This window comes from Alosa alosa, chromosome 17, assembly GCF_017589495.1.
Source record: "Alosa alosa isolate M-15738 ecotype Scorff River chromosome 17, AALO_Geno_1.1, whole genome shotgun sequence".
Taxonomy (NCBI): domain Eukaryota; kingdom Metazoa; phylum Chordata; class Actinopteri; order Clupeiformes; family Clupeidae; genus Alosa; species Alosa alosa.
The window spans coordinates 17,570,451-17,585,450 of record NC_063205.1 but is presented as its reverse complement, the minus strand read 5'-3'; the positions used below and the strand labels follow the sequence as shown (position 1 = coordinate 17,585,450).

At 45.5% G+C, this 15,000-nt stretch overlaps 1 protein-coding gene across 1 annotated transcript in view; it reads left to right on the top strand.

Moving 5' to 3' along the window:
- The window catches only part of ptprb (protein tyrosine phosphatase receptor type b), a 50,322-nt gene that overhangs the window by 15,704 nt on the left and 19,618 nt on the right, over positions 1–15,000 (top strand). Inside the window, exons 14-21 of the mRNA XM_048267821.1 lie at positions 428–694; positions 935–1,225; positions 5,853–6,131; positions 11,050–11,199; positions 12,205–12,466; positions 12,916–13,013; positions 13,338–13,443; positions 14,935–15,000. The exon at positions 14,935–15,000 is cut by the window's right edge and continues 15 nt beyond it. Of these exons, the coding sequence (XP_048123778.1) occupies positions 428–694; positions 935–1,225; positions 5,853–6,131; positions 11,050–11,199; positions 12,205–12,466; positions 12,916–13,013; positions 13,338–13,443; positions 14,935–15,000 (1,519 nt within the window). The remainder of the gene's footprint in view (positions 1–427; positions 695–934; positions 1,226–5,852; positions 6,132–11,049; positions 11,200–12,204; positions 12,467–12,915; positions 13,014–13,337; positions 13,444–14,934) is intronic.

Sequence of the window (15,000 nt, the reverse complement as noted above, 5' to 3'; positions counted from 1 at the left end):
TCTCTATCTCTCTCTCTCTCTCTCTCTCTCTCTCTCTCTCTCTCACACACACACACACACACTCTCTCTATCTCTTTCTCTCTCTCTCTCTCTCTCTCTCTCTCTCTCACACACACACACACTCACACACACACACACACACACTCTCTCTCTCTCTCTCTCTCTGACTGTATCAGTGCCATCTCCAGTACCAGGCCTGCAGGTAGTCTGTTTTTGTACCGGCTGATATGTTGTTATTTACATGTGCTTTCCTGCTGTGGTGCTGTCTGGGTAAGGTAACCTTTAGTAGTGTCCTTCGTCCATTAGATGGATCAGTAAAGGGGTTTTAAATGTATTCCTCCCCCTCTCTCTCTCATTTTCTTTCTTTCTATCCCTCTCTTTCTCTCATTTCTCCTCTTTCTCTCTGTCCCTCTCTCTCTGTTATCAGTGCCTTCTCAAGTGCTGGGCCTGCAGGCGAGGCACCAGGAGCAGACGAACAGCCTGCATGTAAGCTGGCGTCGTGGGCCGGGGGAGCTAAGCGAGATCCTGGCGTCGCTCTACGGGCCCGACGGCTCCCAGCAGGCCGAGCAGCGCCTGGGGCCAGAGCGCACCGAGCACGTCTTCCAGGGCCTGGTGCCAGGGCGACTGTACAGCGCCATGGTGACCTCACACAGCGGGGAGCTGAGCAACACGGCCACTGTCGCCGGACGCACGGGTCAGTCAGCAGACCTCTTGGTCGGACATGAAGTGCATATAGTAGTTATAGCACATGACTGTGTTGTTTGAGGTTGAATAAAGTGCATATACGCAAACCTAAGTAGTGTTTAATCTGCATACATATTACATAATGCATAATCAACCTATCCATCCATGCTTCCAATCTATCAATCTATCCTTTCATCCACACTTCTTTTGATGAACTCCTCCACTTATAGTCATTCTCTTTACCTGACAGTCCCGCTCCCTCCGAAATCACTCCGCTCCAGATGCACTGAGGACATCAACGGCACCGTGGAGATGATCTGGTCGTCCCCGGCGATGGGCGACTTTGACGACTTTGAGCTGCAGTGGCAGCCGCGCGACCGGCTGTCTGTGCAGAGGGTGAGCTCCATGCAGCGCGCGCTGACCGGTCTCTACCCCGGCCGCCTGTACAACTTCACCCTGCGCACCGTGAGCGGAGGGGCCAGTGGGGGCGCCGTAGGGGCCATGGCCTACAGTCCGATCGTCCGTATCCCTGTCCGCACCGGTAAGTGTTGATCTGTTGATCATCTTGAGTGTTGAGTGTTGTTCATCTTGAGTGTTGAGTGTTGTTCATCTTGAGTGTTGATCTGTTGATCATCTTGGGTGTTGGGAGTGTTGTTCATCTTTTCATCCTCTCTGTCTTTCTCCTCTCCATCCCACTATACGTGTTGCTCTCTTCTCTTCAGTGCTGATTCTGTCTCCTTTCATGTGTAATCTGTCCCTCTCACTGATTTGAATTCTGGACAGTCTTTGTCTTTTTCTTCCTTTCTTTCTTCCTTCTTTCACTCTTTTTTTGTCCTACTCACATCTTCTTGCTCTCTCTCTCTCCCTCTCCCTCTCTTGTGTGCACACTTCTCTCTATCCATGTGTCCAGTGTCTGACTAGAGCATGCTAATTTCCCAAATGGCAAGAACAAGATCTATTGTACTTTTATTGCAATGACACAAACGGTCACTAGGGGGCAGGCTACAACAAACATAGCCACTGCATAATCAAGCATCCATCCCCTCGCTCTACATGACACTCAGGCTGTAGCTGTCTCCATCCATCTCCAGCCATCCACGACAACCCAACTCTTACAAAAAACAGTAAGAGGTTAGTATGATCACAGGTCAGTGAGGAGGTTGTAATTCCAGCCCAGAGAGCCGCACGACCGTAGCAGGTGAAGTGTGGGCGAGCGGGGCGGGGTCCATTTAGGGAGAGTTCACGACTAATCAGATAAGGGGGCTCTGTGGGTGGCCAGCGCTGTCTGGTATACTCAGACATTCAGAACAGCATAATGTCGTCCCGCACACACCCCTCACATAATCACATTACTGGACATGTGAAGAATCAGAAATCACAGTGTGTGTGTGTGTTTGTGTGTGTGTGTGTGTGTGTGTGTTTTTTTTTTATATATTACAGTAAAGTAATGTTTTATTGGTTGCAAACATTTTAAGTTAGAGAAATATGTAGCTTGATGGTGTTTTAAGCCCCCACCATCAACTTCAAGGCAGCGCTGCAACCGTCGTCTTCAAGGCACCTAACCCTTGCCTAACCCTAGTGCCTTTCCTTGCTGTGCTGCCTGGAAGACGACATTGGAGGCTTAAAACACCATTGTGCAAATAATGTATGTTTGCTTATTTTTATTTGGTTATGCATTCACTCTTAAAAAGAATGTGTTGAAAGCAACACAACTTCCGTTGTTTTTAACACATCTCTGTGTCCAGATAGAGACAACACAGTTTGTGTTTCCTTTTTTTATTTTTTATACAATATGTGTGTGTGTGTGTGTGTATTTGTGTTAAGAGTCTCTGAGTCTCTTTGGATGTGTGTGTGTGTTTGCAGTTGGACAGCAGGGAACAGGGTGTCAATGTGTTCAATGTGTGCATGTGTGTGTGTGCACTTGTGTGCTTGTGTGTGTATTTGTGCTTTTTTGTCTGTGTGTGCTTGAGTTTTCTATGCACATGTGTGTGTGTGCTTGTGCTCGCTGTGCGTGTGTGTGTGTGTGTGTGTGTGTCCGTGTGTTTGTGTGTGTGTGTGCGCGTGTGTGTGTGTGTGTGTGTGTGTGTGTGTGTGTGTGTGTGTGTGTGTGTGCTTATGCTGGCTGTGCTCGTGTGAGTACACACTGCTTATTTTTTGAAGCTCCTAATGAAATCCCTGCTGATAACGGCGGGTGCTCTTGAGAGTGGCTCCTGGAACACGATGAGTTCAGGCCAAAAACGGAATTAGAAATCAAGGTCCAGGGGAAAACGGGGGGAAAAGAGAAAGAGAGAGAGAGAGAGAGAGGGGGGGGGGGGGAGAGAGAGGGGGAGAGAGTTCCTGTCCTACTTTTAAACAATTTTTTTTTTTTTTTGTCTGTGGCGCTACCTCTTTTGAAGCATGTAGGATCGGCCATGGGCAAGTGAACACATGTTTTCTTCTCCTTGTGGCGCTAGCTCCTCCTTTCTGATAATTGCGGCACAACTGTGCCACAACAACACACTGTCACACAGAGGCAGAGATGCTGTAGAACTAGGGGAGACTGTGAGGGAGAGAGAGAGCGGCTGACAGACACAAACATATTGGAGGAAACATGGCTCCTGTCATATTCATGACAGTGTGTTCATAGATCTGACTGAAACTGGAAAGAAGTCAGCTCTTTAATGGATACAATTAATCTCTCCCTGTCTTTGTCTGACAAACACACACACACACACACACACACACACACACACACACACACACACACACATTTACAGAGAGTGAGAGAAAGAGAGACAAAGACACACACATACTCACACACACACACACACACACACACACACACACACACACACACACACACACACACACACATATGAACTCCATTTACAGTTGCAACATTAAGAAAGCGTAACAATGCAATTATAATCTGACTGCTCAGGGGTCAGATTATAATTGCATTATAATCTGATCCTCATGAGGTCGGTACCCTCCAAGCTTGACCTATCTCTCCGGGCCTAGCTGACGATGAACACATCACAAAAATCTAATTTCTCGTTTTAGAATCTAATTAGCACCCCAAGTCTCCATTTCCTTCACTGACACGTGAACTCATACAGCGTCAGCCAGTTACAGTAAAGCGTGACGCATACAATTTGAATGAGCAAGTATAAATTAAGATTTCACATGTCTAGACTCAGTTGCTAGATTTATCCATGCATCTCCTTTTGTGATGAATGACAAGAGACATAAAGCAGACACACACACACACACACACACACACACACACACACAGACAGACACAGACACACATAGACGCACACACACTAACACACACACACACACACACACACACACACACACACACACACACACACACACACACACACACACACACACACAGAGGTACAGAAAGACAGACAGACAGACAGACAGACACACACACACACACACACACACACACACACACACACACACACACACACACACACACTCCCATTAGCTTTCATTAAAGTGACGCAAACTGCAGTTAGTGTCATCTTGGCCTGGGGAGAAATTAATGCACCAGCATTGTCTGTGGTGAGGATTAATATCAGACGTTGCAGTAGTATCAGATTAGCCAGCCATCCCTTTGATTGGGTCTGCTTTGATTGATGAGTCAATCACGAGCTGCCATGATGACTAGCGATCAGTGGACACCAGTGGACCAGAGTGACCCTTTGAAGTTCCAAAGACTGGACTGGGCTGTGTGTATAGCACTGCGCGTAGAAGTGTGTTGTCTTGAACTTCAAACGCTGCGGTCTCCTGATGATGGAGATGTTGATTGAGGGGGCTCTGTGGCGTTCCGTTCGGTCCTCACTCGGCGACTGCTTTATCTCCAGCTTGCAAATAAGCTCCCCTCGGCACCAGTGAACATAATTTCTCCCCTGGATACATTCATCTTTCGATCTTTGTTTTCTCTCTCTCTCTCTCTCTCTCTCTCTCACACACACACACACACACACACACACACACACACACACACACACACACACACACACACACGCACACACACACACACACACATAGCCACAGACACACAGACTGTCCCAAACGCATTTGTACATGCAGTGATCCTTATCAGCTCCGACTTAATGTGTGGCGTGTTGGAGATGAGCAATGGAGGAGATTTATGTTATCGGCAGGCATCACACGGGCCTATCTTCGGCTTATCGTGGAAAGACATCTGTGATCATACCCAATACTAACCCATACCCCAATACACACACACACACACACACACACCCAACACACACACAATGCACAAAACACAGCAAAAGGACAGTCATCACATGTCCACTTTAAAGTCACAATGTCCTTCTCTTACCCTCTCTCTTTTCATCTCTCCTTCCATCTCTCCATCCCTCCTCCTCCACCTCTCTCTTTCTTTCTCTTGCTCACCATAAAAGCATGTAGGTGTCAGTCTGTTGAGTCATCCCTTGCCCCAAGCACCTCGCTTGTTTAACATGAAAAGCCCCCTGCCTCCTCTACACCTCCTAGTTAATCAGTAGCTGGCCTTAGGGTGAATAGACCTCAGCCGAAGGACCCGGTCGATTGTCCTAAAGAAGGCGGGTCGAGAAAAATGTCCTTGGGTCAGTTGTTGAGCTCGGCAGCGATGTGAGACTTGGCACGATGAAAGAGAGCCACATCAAATTAAAGTGTACTGACTTGAGATGTCAGTCGGTCTGACGTTGGCCAGTGTTGGGTGCCTCATGTTACAGTAGCTGCTCTGCTGCTGCCCAGGTTTTGTAAGCCATCTCAGGAGTCCATTGATCATCGCTAAATAATCATCATGACTTGGTTTAGCAGGGCAGTGAAACAGGCCTCCTTGCTTCATTGGGCAAGTGGGGATTTTTGCCAGTTGCACAGTGTGTGTTTGTCTTAGTGTGTGTGTATGTGTGTGTATGTGTGTGTGTGTGTGTGTGGGGGGGTGTATCGTATGTGTGTGTGGGTGTGTGTCTATATGTGTGTATGAATGTGTGTGTTTACATGCATCCACATAGGTAAGCATTATGAATTGCTCTCAACGATAAAGAAAATACCATACGCTTCGTAGCAAACAAGAATCCAGCTCTTTTTGTTCCTTCCAACAGTGACAAACCTCTGATATCTGAGATCTGTCCCCCCACACACACACACACACACCTCAGCTCCAGGGCAGGTGCTGCACATGCACTGCCGGCCGCAGAGCTCCACGGCAGTGTCCTGCTCCTGGACGCCACCTGAGGCCGACTACGATGGCTACGAGGTGGACTGCCGGCTTGAGGACACGGGCGAACGCGTCTACTCCATGCTGCTCGAGCGCGACACCACACAGCACCAGATCGAGAAGCTGGACCCGCACCGGAACTACGCCATCTCCGTCCGCGCCAAGGCAGGGGCTCTCCGCAGCCCACCAGCTAAAGGGAGCGCCGTCACCATGATCGACCGTAAGTAATGCATCAGGCCTGAAAAAGCCTGGCTCATATAGTGCCATAGGCACACACATTCATGTTGTCACTTCCCCCAGTGAGATTGCTTTCCATATTTGTGTACTGTATGTATAAATAATATCCATCTTGAGATTACTGTCATTTTTCTGTATACTGGCCTTAAAGGTGCAATTTCTTAATTAGTACAAAATCAAAAACGGTCACACTCCAAGAGCTTTTATTTAGTTTTAATATTTCCTTTAGTACCGACATGGGTAACTAGAATTTCTTACTTAATGACAAATTCATTTGTTAAACTCACAAGCATAAATTCATTTCATGCTGTGTGGCTCAACCACACCAGATTCCACGACCACTTTTGAAGTCTCCACATAAAGTAGTAAACTTCTTTAAACCATTTGAACATATACTCTACCAGCATGTCTCTCTTGAGCACACTTGGTACGCCACCCTAAGCTCCACTCAGCCTCCAGGCAAATGGATTCATACAGTATCTATGGTGCCTCCTCAGGCCTGGCAGCCTTGATGAATAGAGCCTTTGAGGGGCTCGCGTGTTTCATTGTCTGCCCGATGAACAAGGCCTCGCTGCTGGGTTGGTGGAGTCACGCATGGCCTGGCAGAGGGCTGGGAGTGGAAGGGGAGATGGAGGTGGCGGGGTGGGATGGGGTGAGGGTGGTGATTGGGGTTGAGGGGATTGGCAGTGTCCTCTTTCTCCTTCGTCTTCGTCTTCGGCTCAGGTTGCTGAGTCTTACCCTTGCAGGCCCTGATTGATATTTCTGCTGGCCCTCCAGATGTCTTAATGGTCAGCTAATCTATGCTTGGCCGTTCTTCAATAATCCCCAGTGCTGAATCAATGTGTTTGTGTGTGTGTATGTGTGTGTGTGTGTGTGTGTGTGTGTGTGTGTGTGTGTGTGTGTGTGTGTGTGTGTGTGTGTGTGTGTGTGTGTATATATGTGAGTGTGTGTGTGTATGTGTGTGTGTGTGTGTGTGTGAGCTGTGTGTGTGTATATTTGTTTGTGTGTGTGTGTGGTGTGTGTGTATACACTGCCTGTGTGTGTGTGTGTGTGTGTGCACCGAGTGTGTGTGTGTGTGCGCCGCGTGTGTGTACGCGAGTGTGTGTGTGTATCAGTGTGTGTATATTTGTTTTTGTGTGTGCGTGTGAGAGAGAGACTGCCTGCACGGTTGTATGTATGTGTATGTGTGTATGTCTGTGTGTGTGTGTGTGTGTGTGTGTGTGTGTGTGTGTGTGTGTGTGTGTGTGTGTGTGTGTGTGTGTGTGTGTCTGAGAGAGAGAAAGAGAGAGGGAGCATACGATTTCACGGTCTTCCCATTCATTTAGTGTTCTGAGTCAATTATATTACTCTCTCCTAGCTGTTTGCATTGCACAGGCTGAACTGTAATTACTTTGAGCACACCACATTTTTTCAAAAGCATAACAAGCACCTAGCAGAAAAGCTTGCTCAAGCAGACTTGAAAATACTTCACGTTGTATAATGTCAGGCATTTAACTATATAACTCATTTAGCCATCTTTCAAACTATATGATATAGATTCAACATGAGAGCAGTTAGCAATTAAAGAAACAGAAAGGTCACCTCCCAGGCAAACAGTAAAGTAAAAGGAAATGTTGTAATGGTGCAGTAAAGTAAAAGAAAATGCTGTAATGCTGAATCATGCTCATGAAGAGGCTTTGCTGGAAGGCACTAGTCGCTAGTTTGTATTGATGACAAAAAGTTCCTCCTCTTGCCCTGCATTCCAGTTCTGTCATCATGATTTATCTGAAGAGGGCAGGGGTAAATGAGAGAAAGAGAGGAGAAGAGGAGATGAGGAGGAGAAGGAGGAGATGGAGAGGGAGAAGAGATGGGGTAAAGAAGAAGAGTGTGTGTGTGTGAGTGTGTGTGTGTGTACGCCGTGTGTGTGTGTGCGCACCGTGTGTGTACGTGAGTGTGTGTGTATGAGTGTATCAGTGTGTGTATATTTGTTTTTGTTTTTGTGTGAATGTGTATGTGTGTGTGTGAGAGAGACTGCTGCATGTTTGTATGTATGTATGTGTGTGTGTGTGTGTCTGAGAGAGATAGAGAGAGGAGAGGAGAGGAGGAGGAGAAGGAGGAGATGGAGTGGGAGAAGAGATGGGGTGAAGAAGAGTAGCTGAGATAAAATGACATCTTAGGAGAGAGAATTGTGAGCGAACTACTGGTTCCTCCGCCCCATCCTATTCCAAAGGACGCTGCTGGTGATTAAATGCTACTGGGCTTTGAGAGAGCCGGGTCTAATGTATCAGTCTGGCAGCACTGTGCAAGCTTCAGCGCAAAAGAGATGCCAAGAGATATTCTCATAGTCGGCCAAAAAATCTTTTTAGAACGTTTTCAGCCATTAACAGCTAATAAGAAAAGGAAAAAATGGTGTTTGGACAGGACAAATAAAACACACACACACACACACACACACACACACACACACACACACACACACACACACACACACACACACACACACACACACACACACACACACACACACACACACACACACACACACACACACACACACACACACACACACACACACACACACACACACTATAGAAAGAGTATAGGGAGAGAGTACTTTGGTTTGCTGAGTCTGTTTCAGAGGTGAGACATTTTGTTATGTGTTGGACAGCTAAAGAATTTGTCTGATAAATCCTGAAATCTGCTGTTCGAGAACCTTGTGCACAGTAATGGAACTTTTAGTTTACAGTTTTTACTTTGTTACTATTTTTTTTTTTAATCTTGATGTCATTTTTTACAACTCTAGACACACAACTCACAACCAATGATCAAAATGCACATTTTTAAAAACTCTAACCCTTTTCTCAATTGCTTGGATACAATACACATAAAACTTTAAATCATGAAAATTTCAAGATACTGTAACGAGATTCATTGTCACCAATTAGCGTGGAGCAAGTTGAGGAACACTGCATTTGATGATTTGATGTTTTACAGTACTGTCTTTTATTTTCTATTTCATAGCTATTTATTTTTGCTCTGTAGTGTTTTGCATCAATATATTACAAACTGTGTTCAATGATTCGACTGTGTCTGTAGTATTCTCTCTAATACTGCAGTACTTTTACAGAGATGTATTTACTGTACATGTAGTACCATAATGAAACCGGTATCACTTTGTTCTACGATATTTAATGATTGTACGAACAGTGACACAGTGAAACTATCGGTTGCTTGTGTGTGGGTGATCTATAGTTATGTTTTAATGGTATTTCACAGTAAATTTGTTTTTTGAACCAATGATTGTGCAAGTGCAAGATTTCTTTAAAGATGTGAATGCACAATGCAATGTTTTGAACATTAGACAGCCTGTGTTACAAGTGATAACCGTTTTGAGTTTTGTGTCTAGAGTTTTGAAAAATGACATTAAGGTTCTGAAAAGAGTACCAAAGTGATTGTAAAAAACTGTAACATCTTTACCTACAATCCCACACAGATGTAGTATCAACTACAGATCTGCCAACATAGCCTCGAGTCCACAGACTGTGGCTGTGAAGCCAGCTAGCCAAAGAGGGTGTGATGTCATCTTTAGGGAACAGGGAGGTGTAGCTAGCACAGGTCCCAGATCAGCAGCAGCAGTAGTGTGTGTATAGGAGTGGGATGACAGGTGGGAGTGGGACATCCCTGCTAACCAGCCTCGCACAGCGTTGTGTCCCAGCAGAGGGGGAGAGGCCCGACACACTTTAAATAAAGACGCCTGCAAATAGCTCTGCTCCCAAGGGAGGTGAGCAGACAAGGTAAGGGATTTAGAGACAAAGAGAGAGAAAGAGCAGGAGAGCAGAATAGAAGAAAGAGGGAGAGAGAGAGAGAGAGAGAGAGAGAGAAAGAAGAGAGAGAGAGAGAGAGAGAGAGAACCAGTAGAGAGTAAAGAGTGAAAAAAGGTCTGAGACAACAAAAGAAGAAAAAAAAAACTCCTACTGTAGATAAAAAGAGCAAGATAGAGCAAAGTGGAGGAGAAAAGCAAAAGATGAATGGAAACAGGATGAGTATGGCCCAAGCCCCCACCATCCTTATCGGCTGAGGGTTTGGAATGAGTGCTGGAGAGGAGAGAGCGAGTCAGAAGCAGCATAATTAGATCGGAGGAGTGCCATATTAACTAATAAATCCTCCCTGTAACCCCAGCCACATGCAGAAGGTACGTTCATGCTCTGGCTTGAAGTCAACAAATTTACTGAGGCCTAGCCATTTTTCTTTTCTGTTATCCTTTTTTTTTAAAAAAGAGGCAATATGCGGTTCTATCTCCCTGCTGCCAAGGAGGATGTTGTCTCACACTTAAACCTCAAACAACCCGTGGTAAAAGAGTCACTTATGTCGAAATCCAAGGCGGTGGAGTTTTGAACAAGCATGAAGTTGCTCTCGAGTGTCGAGTGTGTTTTTTCTCTATCGGCACTCAAATCACATGGCAGTTGTTGCCTCTGAAATGGCATTAATCAATCGTCCAGATTTGACAGCCACTTTGCAGATTTAATGGACACGTTGGCACACTGAGACAGACGTGGAACAACAAAGTCCCAGACTTCACTTGTGATATGAAATGTTGTCAGGGAATATATGAATATGAAGGACATTGAAGAGGTCATTGCCACTTTATGATGTCTAAACCTTGCTAAAAGTAAAGTTTTTAAAATATGTAGATTCATATGCTTTCAATCAGTAGATTCTTAGACCCACAGTGAATTACAGTGGACAGCACTCAATTGGTTTGGAGCTTATTTGTAACAATTGAACAGTGAGAAACAGTGCAGGCAAACTGATCTGAGGTCAGCTGATGAAGTCATCTGTGTGTGTGTGTGTGTGTGTGTGTGTGTGTGTGTGTGTGTGTGTGTGTGTGTGTGTGTGTGTGTGTGTCTGTGTGTGTCCTGTAGGTCCACCAGAGCCTCCAGAGAGTGTGCGGGTGAACGAGCGAGCTGCACGCGTCACTCAGTCCTCCATCTTCTTCAAGTTCAACTGCAGCTGGTTCAGTGACGTTAACGGGGCTGTGCGCCTCTTCACCATCGTTGTTGCTGAGTCTGACGGTAGGCTCAACACACTCACTTCAATAATAATGACCATAGTACCAACCGTTATACAACAGGTCCCATTATTACTAATAGTGCATTTACCCATAGTCCCATACACAATGAGTTCACCCTCTCCTTTCTCCCATTCCCTCTCTTCTTGTCCCTCTCCTCCTCTTCCTCCTCCTCTTCATTTATTCTCTCTCTCCTCATTATTTCCTCCTACTCCATTCCTGTCCTCCTCCTCAATTTCTTTTTTTATTATTATTATTTATCTCTCCAGTATCTCTTCCTCCTCCTCCTCCTCCTCCTGCTCATTTATTCTTTTCACTCTTTTATTCTGCTTCTCCAGTATCTCTTCCTCCTCCTCCTCCTCAGTTGCTTTCTTGTTCTTCTTTTTCTTTTTCTTCTTCATTATCTCCCCTTACCTCTTCATCCCACCTTCTTTCTCTCTCTCCATCTTCCTGTTTCTCTTCCCCCCATTTAGGTGACGCACATTAGACTTATAGGATAATTGCAGAGGCTGTTCACTTGTCTGTATGATTTGAATCAAGGCTGTAGGCAATTAGCATCCTCCTCCATGAATATGATGATGAGGAGGAGGAAGAGGAGGAGGATGGGAGTGTGTAGGGGGGAAATGAGAGGAAGAGAAGTACAAGTGTGTTTCTTCCCCCATAAACCACGCTCAATTACTGATGACAACCTTGCAGCACCTGCTCTCCTTTACTTTGTCCTTGTTACTGTGTCTGCTTGGAGAATGAATGGCTGCCATCGTTTTTTAAAGAGGGTGGGTGGTGGGGAGAGGAGGAGGAGGGTGAGGACAGCTTGTGCCCCAGAGATGCATGAACAAATAAATAAATATAAATAAATCAAAATGTTACCCCAATTACTTACCCCCATCTCTCTCTCTCTCTCTCTCTCTCTATCTATCTCTCTTTCTCTCTCTTTTTCTCTCTCTCTCTCTCTCTCTCTCTCTATCTTTCTCTCTCTCTCTCTCTCTCTCTCTCTCTCTCTCCCCTACAGATGGCGAACTCGTTCAGCCAGAACGAAAGCACCCGCTACCCTCGTACCTGGACTACAAGATGAACAGCTCGGTGCGGGCCTACCAGACCAACTACTTCTCCAGCCACTGTGCCGACAATCCTGACATGGCAGGAAAGGTCTTTGAGATCAACTTGGGGGCTGGGATGGACACCTTGGGGGGAGCGTGCGAGCTGGACCCCGATAAGAGGCACTACCTCAACACCTTCTGTGACGGACCTCTCAAGGCCAAAACTGCGTACAGGTAGGCATCACCTCACCTCAGAGGTGGGTACGTTTCCCAGGATACCCCGGATAACCTTCAGAACGAAACAGTCCCACCACATGTTTTGTTCCAACCATTCTCTAAACGAGCTTTTAAGATTAGATTCTAATTAGCACACCTCTTCAGCCAGGTAGATAAGCTAATTGGTGAAATCACCTGTGTTAAGTGCACAGTACATGGTAGGACTTTTATTTTCTGAAGCTGTGGTTAGCCAACTCTGCCTGACCCCAGAGCAGTTAATTCAGCTGGGCGGTGATATTTCGAAGATAAGTCCCTCTAGACACAATGCAGGGAATGAATCAATGAATTTCACTCTTTATCCATAGAAATCAATACATTCTGTGAATGAGTTGCACTCTTGAGCCATAGAGATCAATACACTCTGCACTTAAAAAAGTCCCTCTCTCTCTCCTCTCTCTCCACATCAGGCTAAGCATCAGGGCCTTCACTCAGCTGTTTGAGGACAACCAGAAGGAGCCACTCTTCACAGACACTTACCTGTCCCTGCCCCTCACCACCCAGCCAGGTAAGGGCCGAGTGGTCATTAAAGTCCGCTCCAAAAATATATTTTTGTTTACAGTAATTTCCTGTGTATTAGCCGCATTGTGTATAAGCCGCAGGACAATGTTTTATGCAAGTTAAAAGAAACAAAATCATATTAATACCATATTAACTGCCCCCGTGTATTAACCTCATAGCTGAAGAAAATCAATGTATAAGCCGTGGCTAATATTGTATTGTGGGAAATTGTGGTATGTATGTTGGTATGTTTTAGATGTCTAAACAGGATGTGGTGTGTTGTTTGTGTATTTATGTTGTTGTTGTGGTGGTTGTTGTTGTGTTCTTTCAGAGCCTTTGAGTGGAATCATCGAGGGGCTCAGCGCAGGCATGTTCCTGACGGGCATGATGATCGCCATCATCGCTCTGCTCATCTACAGACAGCGAGTCCGCAAAGTGTGAGAATCTGAACCAACACACACACACACACACACACAACAACACAGAGTCATGCACTATAATGGATTGCATCCAAACAGAACATTCAAGCTTACAACGGTAAACATGCACACTCTGATACGGAAGCAGGTGTTACAGAAAGATAGCATGGCAACTAACCATGCAAGTGCACTCTGGCCAATACTAAAAGTCCCTATCTGCATGCTAGAATGAAATGCCTAGTTACTGATCCAGACTGTGAAACCAGAGCCACACATGACTAATAAGACTACAACTGCTATTGGCTTGTACATGAACCACTGTCTAATACTAAGTACTGCACACACGTATGGCGTGGCACTTAAAGCATAGACAATAAACATCCAGTGAGTCCGATCTAAGTACTGACACTAACGCTTAATGTTCCAAGAGATATTTCAGTACGCTAACTCAGCCAGCCACCAGCCATACCTCCAAAAGGGCAGACAGACAGACAGACACGTCAACAGCACACACACACAGTGCCATCGGAGGTCTACGCCAGTGCCAGGCTGTCTGATGGGGATGGGAAGCCGAATGTCATGAACTCCATTTCCTCCGCGAGGGCCGGCATTAGCGAATAATTAGGGCGCATTGTTCACGAGAAAAGGAAGCAGGCATTCATTCCTGGGGAAATGCGTCGTCGCGAGGAAATGGCTGAGAGGCAGAGAGAGTTCCTGTTCGTTAATTGAATCCAACTAAATAGTCCAGACCTTTATGGGGCTTGTCATCTTATTAAACTCTTCGGTGTTCTGCGTAGCCTTCTGGTGAAATGTACAAATACCAGCATGCGGGTGATATTATGAGGGTGAAGGCATTTCTTTTTTTTTTATTAACTCAACATTTATGAGCAGCGGAGGAGGTGGGGGTGGAGGAATGATGTGAGGAGAAGAGTCTGACTCTCTGGTTTTCTCTCTAGAATGTCAAACACGAGATAACAAAATACTGAAATAGAATGAATGCCAAAGATTCTCATGAAGAATAAGAATTCCCCTCATTCCTACCCTCTAGTCTCTTTTAGGATTGGGATATTATTTTAAATTCGACTCTCAGTTGGTAATGTGTCCTTTTAACAGTGATGTTTTATAACTAGTAAATGATACTATATACTAACATGTCACTAGTCCTTAATCTAACCCTAACCCCAAGCATTTCATTGTATGCTTTTTAGCTTTAATTTGAATTGGACTGTAGAGAACAGGCCAGGAGACCGAAATAGGGTGTTGGTCTGTGAAGGAAGCTTGGGTCAATCTCCACTCAGGTCCCCATGTTTTCATTAGTGGTACAGGACACTGACACCCCCCAGCCCACAATCTCAACAACATGTACTAATATAGTATTAGCAGCACACTTTACTTTATTAATGAATGCAGTACTGAGTATCTAGTGAACTGAATATGACATGGGTGTGTGTGTTATTAGTTACGTGTGTGTGTGTGTGTCTCTCTCTCGCTCTCTCTCTCTCTCTCCAGAGCTGTGCAGGAAGGCCCTGTGGTCAGGATGAGCATGTGGAAGGAGGTGCCGACCTCAGGGATCTA